The 8,903-nt window shown below is 36.0% G+C and overlaps 2 protein-coding genes across 3 annotated transcripts; one reads left to right on the forward strand and one right to left on the reverse strand.

Annotated features, from left to right (window-relative positions):
• Positions 1–888: 888 nt before the first annotated feature.
• Positions 889–7,066, forward strand: LOC102606869 (C2 domain-containing protein At1g53590). 2 transcript variants are annotated; one of them, XM_006477877.4, is made up of 12 exons: positions 889–1,342; positions 1,442–1,516; positions 1,977–2,120; positions 2,351–2,446; positions 2,560–2,691; positions 2,932–3,084; positions 3,188–3,229; positions 3,445–3,493; positions 4,278–4,370; positions 4,456–4,639; positions 5,480–5,603; positions 5,734–7,066. In XM_006477877.4, exons 1-12 carry the CDS (start codon positions 1,217–1,219, stop codon positions 6,844–6,846), a joined length of 2,331 nt encoding a protein of 776 aa, XP_006477940.2. In that variant the 5' UTR covers positions 889–1,216; the 3' UTR covers positions 6,847–7,066. The 2 variants fall into 2 exon arrangements, with proteins under 2 accessions (XP_006477940.2, XP_015385585.2); XM_015530099.3 differs by having other exon boundaries at positions 890–1,342; positions 5,731–7,066.
• LOC102607150 (pentatricopeptide repeat-containing protein At3g14580, mitochondrial) lies at positions 7,031–8,899 on the reverse strand. Its single transcript, XM_006477878.4, has one exon. The coding sequence runs from the start codon at positions 8,662–8,664 to the stop codon at positions 7,450–7,452; it is 1,215 nt and encodes a 404-aa protein (XP_006477941.2). The 5' UTR covers positions 8,665–8,899; the 3' UTR covers positions 7,031–7,449.
• Positions 8,900–8,903: the final 4 nt, after the last annotated feature.

Raw genomic sequence — 8,903 nt, forward strand, 5'->3', positions numbered from 1 at the left:
CGCATTGATCTTTGAAAGGGAAAGCAACACCCAAAATAATTTTGACCAAAAAAATCAATTAAATGTTTAAAAAAAATCCTTTGCATAATAGTATCTAACCAATTAATTGTACAACGTTTTTAGTAATTTTGATCTTTCAAATTCTCATAATTGTCTAAATTTCAAAACACTTGATCGCATATTTTAATCCACTAGACATGTGAGAAGAGCACAAATCGAGAAAGTGAACGTGTGGGCATGATTGTCCCAATACCCAAATAATTATTTCGACACTTAATTAAAGTCCTCAAATTGTATAATTTTTAGATATTAACACGTTTTTTTTAAATCCATATTTAGAATTTCAAAAATAATTATAAAAAACTTCTTCGGTATGCACATAATCATATTAATAATCTGTTCATAGTCATAACAGTTTACATAATGATATTTCTTTATATATATTTTTTAAGTTATAAAATTTTATATTTATAAAAAGACTATAGTTATATTAGAATTCACTTACGGTGGAATACGAATCTTAGTCAAACACGAAAAATAATAAATAATAAAAAATTTATTATAACTCATTATTTATTATTTATCACTTTATGTGTGTGACTGAAATTCATACTCCACTATAAGTGAACTCTAACGTAGTGAACCTTTATAAAAAATAACAGTTTACATAATGTTTATTTTTTTTTAAATAACGATTATTACATAATTTTATCTGTAGGGATCTCATATATTTCTTAGTACACAAGGCCCCACAATGAGACACGTAAAGGACACGTGTCGGAGAACAAGCAGTCAAAGCGCACGAACCTCAAACTGACTACTTTTCATGTGCTTTCAGAACAAAGCCAGTCGAACCAAATCTGAAAAAACAGATACTAATTAATTAATTAGTTTAAATACGGCCGCTTGCTTCCATATTACGGTACCGTTACTTTACCGGAAAAAAAAAAACATATAATCTCATCCTATAAATAATTTACCTTTCTTCATTAACCGCTCCCTGTTCTTCTCGTAAAGAAATAATTACAAACAAAACACAGCATGTTGTGTTAGTAGTAGTAACTCTGAAAACTGCCGCCACCCAATACCCAAAATTCAATATTTATTTCAGGAGTTTATTTTATTTTTTTCCTTCAATTTTCTTGTGATTCTTGAATTAGGTCACGTGAAGAACGAAGGGAGAAATATTTGTTGATAAAAGCAAAGAACAAAAAAGATGAGTTTGATGGAGATATCAATAATGCACCATGTGGGCATTGTTTTGTTTTTGCTTTGGTTGCTTTCTTACTTCGATCGTTGCCACCCAGCTGCTTATTTCATCTCTCTAATCTATCTGTACTCGGTGTGTATTTTAAAATTTAATGTTAATTTGTTTGTTTTTAATTGTGATTTGAATGATCAGTGGGTTAATTTGTGTTTTTAATTAATTTTTTGGTGAAAGGTTCATGATCGATACGTCATGAGATTGAGGAGGAAAGTGGAGTTCGAGGAGAGAAAGAATTCTTTTCAAAGAAGGGTATTTTTCTATTTCTATATTTCTTAATATTCTACTTTTGATATGGTAAGATTCTTGGTTGTTGATTTTTTTTTTATTTTTGATTATTCATTTTAATGGGTATTTTAATTTAGATTTAGCGTGAATCTATGGAAATTTTGTAAAATGAAAAGGTTTTGTATTGATTCCTTTAAGTATGAAGTTAGCCTTAGTCTTCAAAACTCAAAATCAAATTATATTTTCTGGGTTCAGTGGAAAGTTAGTATGTGTTTTGGTTGATCCACTAAGACAAAGTGAAAAAGGATCAAAAGATAAAGTTTTTCTTCTTTCACTTTCAAAGAGTAAAGGTGCCTATGCTTTCAGCTTTTTGTTATTAACTTTATGCTACATTTGTTTAATATATAAATGAAAACTAAACTGGATGCATTGATGTTGATCTTGATTCTTGGAGTAAATGATAATGTTTTCTCTTTATTTTCAGGTGCTTAAAGATTCTGAAACGGTAAGATGGTTGAATCATGCTATTGAAAAGATGTGGCCCATATGCATGGAACAAATTGCTTCACAGAAGTTACTTCTCCCCATTATACCATGGTTTTTGGAGAAGTACAAACCATGGACTGCAGTATGACACTATTTACTTTTGGAACTGACTTTATAAAATTCCTTTTCTCTCTAGGACGGGTAACAGAATTATGAGAATTCACTAGTTTTATATTTCAATGTTAGTTGAGGTTAGCAAACATGATTACTTCAGTTAGATAGTATCCATTTTCAGTGCCAAAAGCTTATAGCTTTTCTCTGGCGTTATATTTTGGTCTGCTAATGACTGTATTGGCAATGATATATTTGCAGAAGAAAGCTTTGGTTCAGCATCTGTACCTGGGTAGAAACCCCCCAATGCTTACAGAAATGAGAGTTCTTCGCCAATCCAATGATGATGACCACATGGTATGTGTCACTGAACCCTGATCTGGCATGTTGTATCTTCTCTTATAGCGTGGTGGCTCTACAATGTATTTTGTTATTGTTTCCAAGGAGATTTTAATATGTGATAATTGCAGGTATTAGAGTTGGGAATGAACTTTCTCACAGCAGATGATATGAGTGCAATACTTGCTGTGAAATTAAGGAAAAGACTGGGATTTGGAATGTGGGCCAAGATGCATGTGACTGGCATGCATGTTGAGGGGAAGGTTCGGGCAGTATATGTGATTCTTGTATTAAAGTATATTTTAGGCTGTCTTTAAGATAAATGTCGGTTGATTGAATATGACGAATCAGTTCAAATTCTTGCAATACTAATATTTGTTGGGTGATTTAAATGGCATGGTTCAGATTCCAAGGGCATGGTGTTTTTTTTTGTGTTTTATTTTATTCGAAGAAATATGGGGTGAAATTGTTTGACTTTAAGCTACGCTTTTATTTTCTTCTAGGTTCTGGTTGGAGTGAAGTTTCTTCGGAGATGGCCTTTCATTGACCGGTTGAGGGTATGCTTTGCTGAACCGCCATATTTCCAGATGACTGTGAAACCTATCTTCACTCATGGGCTTGATGTTACAGAATTTCCGGGAATTGCTGGATGGCTGGTAAGTTTAATACAGGAACACAAAAATAAATTATTGACTTTCAATTGTTTGATATCTCTCTCCTTCTGTAAAGTCCAATGTGTTTTCTCTTTTCTTTTCCTAGGACAAGCTCCTGTCCATAGCATTTGAGCAGACACTTGTGGAGGTTAGTTCTTTATCCTTACTCCCTTCAAACTAGCAGCTGTCCTTTCATTTAGTTTCATTTGCTGCTTAAATTTCACAAACATGTAGTAGTTAGTTTCTTCTTCTTTTTTAACCTAAAAATCAGTGTCGCGACTTTGGGATGAAGTTGTAGATTCTCAAATCCAACAATGTTTCTTTTGGTTTGAGTTTTGGCTTAATATTTGATCTTTTTTACAGCCCAATATGCTGGTTGTTGATGTGGATAAATTTGCTTCACCACAGCCAGGTAATTCACAGCCTAAATCTTCTGGGATTCTGCAGTGTGTTTCGAATTTGTGGTTTATAACTTTTGATAGTAGTTAATAATTTTTTCTGTTTATCATTATTCATTGGTGTAGAATATGGTTCCTTCATAATTTTGGAGTTGACTGGTAGGTAATCTGTAGGCTGGAATAGGTAACTTGGTTGGTGGAGATACGGGTTTAATAAGGGGATCTTTTAGTGTACAAGAGGGTTGCACTCGTTTTTTAAGATCCAGGAAAGAGCCGGAGTAGTAAGGTCTAGAAGGGAAGGTAGATTTAGAAAACCATCAGGCTTCTTACCGTCTCTAGGTATTAAGTAAGATACAGAGATGCTCAAGTGAACTTATGATAGTTATGAGAAATATTACTTGTGGTTAAATGAAAATGAATAAGCTACTGAAAAGCTTTGGGAAAGAAAAATGGTTGCTTTATATGGTATGTGGATTGCTATGGCATGTGGGAAGGGCACATGCGAGTATATTGTTTATCAGCTTAAGTAGATTATTTCATGGAAGTTGGGTGAAAAAATGCAGGCATAAGTTATGAGATTTTAATCATTGCTGTACTACCAGAACCAAATGAACAATAACTTTGTTTTATTCAATATCACTTTATGATGTGGATATGGATCTGGATATTGTACCTGAAGACAGATGTCAATATGAAGATCATTGCTGTATTGCTAGCCATAGTTCGGGATGCTGTAGTTTCTTTTCTTTCCCCCCTATTGATATGTTAAATTCATTCCCTTAATTATATTCTTGTCAGGAAATTGGTTCTCTGTTGATGTGAAGGAACCAGTTGCATATGCCAGAGTTGAAGTTGTTGAAGCATCTGACATGAAACCATCGGATTTAAATGGTTTGGTTAAAAACTATTTTTTTGTCATTGTTCCGTCACAGAGTATTCCAAATCTTTCTTTGCGATGACTGGTTGAAATTTTCAGGTCTGGCTGATCCATATGTGAAGGGGCAACTTGGCCCTTACAGATTCAGGACAAAAACACAGAGGAAAACACTGTCTCCAAAATGGCATGAGGAATTTAATATTCCCATAAGTACTTGGGACTCTCCTAATGTGCTAGTTATTGAAGTTCGTGATAAGGACCATTTCGTTGATGATACTCTTGGGTATTATTCTAAACCTTGCTATATAACATCGTGTACTAAGGGGCAAACCTTTGCACTTAATGCTATAAAAAAGGCAATGCAGTTTTGTTTTTTTCTTTTGATTGTTCATAATTATGTACATTGAGGTTTTCAGGTATCTTCCTATCACATTTTTTTCATTTTTCAATAAGAACAATAAACAATCAAATAAAACATCTATAAGAGATTCTACTATTGCGGCACTTAATTTATGGTTTTCATGCGATAAATGCCAAATTACTAAGATTTTATGCGCATTTGGTTTAGCTTATACAGCTTCTTTCTTTGGAGCCATTATTCCCCAAATAACAGGCAGTCAGATAACAAAATTTGGATATCAGTATGATGCATATTTATTTTGCAATGAGAAGAAATATTGTTAAAGCATAGTGTAGTACAGAGAAAAGGGTGGAAATGTTGATGCCTCTCTTACTTTTGCCCTTTGGAAGAATTTGATGCTTTCCCTGAAGTTCCTTGAGGTAGTCTTAAAGAACTTAAAAGTGTTTGACTTCTCTTTTTATATTGGCTGTAAGGATACCAGGCCGTCATTATTTAAAAGTTTTCTTGTTTACATTTATAGTAAGTTACTGGTGCATGCCCTTTAGAATTACTAAAAATATTTTGAATAGGGATTTATAAAATAAGATTCTATGGTATGACTTGCACTTTTGTTCTGGCAGTCATTTTCTTTGTTTTTCCCCCTGCCTTCATTTTTCTTAATTTTTCTTGCTTAGTTACCAATCTTTAATTCTAATTTTTCATGATCTAATGAAAGCTTGTTCTGCAATTGCTATATTTGACTTAATTTTCTGTTATTCACAGTGATTGTACCATAAATATCAGTGATCTTAGGGATGGCCAGAGACACGACATGTGGATACCTCTTCAGAACATTAAAATAGGCAGGCTGCATCTCGCAATAACAGTTCTTGAAGAGAGTGCAAAGGTCTGTTGTATCAGCTTTCAGTGACTAGTAAAAATATAACAGTTTGACATATTGTTTTAAATTGTGATGAAACACTTCTGCCGAGGTAAGCAGTAAAGTTTCATGTGAACTGTTGGCATAATTTCAGCAGGGGGTTGATAGTCCATGTGACGGGGGAACATTAAACAAGGAAGGTATGGGAAACAAGGAGGATCAAAGCAACAAGAAAGATATACAGGAATCCTTTGCGAATGAAACTACTGACAAGGGTTCCTTTTCGTCTGTATCGTCAGAGAAGTCACCAAAGGTGGTAGATAATTTTGAACCCATCAACATTGAGGGGCAACAAGAGACTGGGATATGGGTCCATCAACCAGGAAGTGAAGTAGCTCAGACATGGGAGCCTAGAAAGGGTAAGAACAGGCGCTTGGATACCCTGGTCCGCAGAGTGCCTAATGGTTCCTTTAACAGTACCAATTCTGCCGCATCTGGATCCTTGAACAATGACAGCAGCAGCACTGATGATAATCAGGAGGGAAAAAATTCAATAAGACGGGGCCTACGGAAGATTGGTTCTATGTTTCAGAGGAATTCTAGAAAGGAAGATCATGCAGGAAGCATTGGAGAGGCTGTTCCTTCTCCACGTGTCAACCTTAGAGCAGTCAATACAAAGGACGTTGGTGTGAAGTTCATAGTGGAAGACAGCCTTTCAGGGTCTATTCCTGTTAAGGCTACAAAAGATATAAATGTGAGTTCGGACGAAAGTGGTCCAGAAAGTCCTAGCAGGGGACATGTGAAAGGTATGGCAAAGAGCATCATGAAACATGCTGAGAAACATGCTCGCAGCATAAAACATGCCTTCTCTCGGAAAGATTCAACAAAGCGTCGAGGAGGTACATCACCGGTGACAGAACGAGAACTTTATGTTGATTCTGATTCCTCTGATGATGAATCTCTTCCATCCTCTAGACTTGAAAGGATTCCTGATTTTCCCATTCCCATGAGCTCCTGCTCCACTAGAGATGACAACTGTGATACCAAGGAACAGATCACGCGGACAAGTTCAAGTGATCCTGAAGCAGACATATTAGGCCAAACAGATAAAGTGAGTGCTGATAGTGAAGAAAAGAAAGATGATGATGAGGTGAACAAAACTGAGGGGGTTGATGATGGGCAGATCGAGTTCATAAAACCTGAGCTTTCTGAAGGGGATCTGAAGGGGGCAGAGGATATAAACCGAGGAGCTGAAACTGATGTCTCATAGTAATTTTACCATTGCAAAATAGGTGTGAATTACGAAATGAACGTTTAAGTTTTGCGCATTTTTTGATTAGATTGTATCGCATCCAAATAGAATGTCAGAAACTGCTTTTTAGATATTGCATTTTCATTTGGTTGGTATGTTTGTATTACTTGTTAGCACATGTATAGCATATTACAGAAACCACTTCAATGCAAATTTTCAACTCTTCTGTTTTTGGAAATTTTGCATAAAGCTTGAGGTCGAACAATTACAATCGATTCTGAGTCTGAGAACTTAATTCTACAGCATCGCCAATTTGCTGCTGAAGTTTAGAGATACATATGTGGCTGGACAAAAAGAGAGTATATAGGCATCCACATCTTTTTCCTTTGAGAGTGGTACAGCAGTTGACATTAATCTCAGACAATTGAAAGGTCCAGGCATGGTGGTGTCAAATTGAAGACCATGATCAAACCAATTCATCAAAATCTTTATGATGGTTTAAGCCAAAGGCATCTTCATCGCCCTCCATTTTATGTCCGACGATCAGTTCTAAACCCCTTGAAGCATACCCATCTACAGGCCAACAGAGCAAGACATAATTTTCCCATTCATGGATCAACCTCAACTGGCCAAGCTATCAACAGTTTCTGTGACGTAAACACGGTTACGATTGTCTTTCCCAAAAGTAACACATCCAACGATCTCCCTCCACATCCCCATCCTCGGAACAAAACCTTGTTGCACCATCGTCTTCAATACCCAATCCACATCCTCAACCAGCTTCTGATTACAAAGTCCATGAATCAACTTCTTGTAGGACACAAAACTAGGACTCATACGTTCACAAATCATCCTACCTACAAGCTCTTTCGCCTCAGGAAACCTCTTCTTATCAAGCAAACCATACAAAACCTCTTGATAAGACGCTGAATTTGGATAACACCCTTTACCCTTCATCCTCTCCAAAAGCTTCATTCCCTCCTCAACCTTGCCTTGCTTCCTAAGGCCCGAAATCAATATATTAAACGTTACCGTATCAGCATCAATTCCCTCACTTTCCATCCTCTCAAGCAACCCAAATGCTTCCTCCACATTACCCTTCTCACACAAACCATGCATCAACGTCGAATACGTCCTCACATTGGGCTCACAATTTTGTTTAGGAAATTCATCGAGCACGTAGAATGCAGCCTCCAAATTCCCATTTTCACACAACCCTTTAAGAAGAATGTTAAGACAACAAGCATCAATCTCAACTCCAAGCTTAGCAGCACTAGTGTAAATCCCCTGTATCTCACCAAACAGTTTGGCCGAAACAAGCAAATTGAGCACCAAATTGAACGTTTTGACACTCGGCCAACAATTATAACTTGGCATATCAAAAAGGGTCTCAATTGCTTTGCTAATTCTCCCAGCCATATTTCCATAAATTTTGATCACATTATAAAAAAATCCATCTGAAAAACGACACAGTTTTTCAACTTTTATTCTTTGCATTATGTCTTCAATGGCATCGAAGCGTTTGGCTTGAGCAAGCTTGTTGATGATAAGAGTGTAAAGAGCTTCATTCGGATTGTAGTCTTTTCTCTTGGAGTATTGATTCAAAACTGAAATTACTGAAATGGGGTCTCTGAGATTTGAAAAGATTTTCAAGACTTCGGTTGGTGAGAGCCAGTCTTTGTGATTCAGTTTGTAGGCGTGGTGATCAGAATCTTGATGCGAAGCTGAAGGAGAAGCGAGTGCGAAAGTTCTTTTACGAGTGATTGTTGAAGCAGAAGAAAGAGATTGAATGATTGATTGGCGATGGTTACGAGCAAAATGTGAACGTAAGATCATATTTTGTGGCCAGAAGCAAATGAAAACGATGAGTGTGTCAATGGGTTTGTAGTTCTCTTTTCTGCTCACAAGCAGCAATAAAATGCGCTTCTCACAAGCAGCAATAAAATGCGCTTCTCACAAGCTTTGTTGCTCGAGTGGGTTTTTATTGCTACTTATTATTAGTAATGAGATTAATTGTATTTAAAAGTGAGCACATGAATTTATTTTAGGAGAAGTTTTATTAGTTGAGTATCATC

Source organism: Citrus sinensis, chromosome 3 (genome assembly GCF_022201045.2).
Source record: "Citrus sinensis cultivar Valencia sweet orange chromosome 3, DVS_A1.0, whole genome shotgun sequence".
Lineage (NCBI taxonomy): Eukaryota > Viridiplantae > Streptophyta > Magnoliopsida > Sapindales > Rutaceae > Citrus > Citrus sinensis.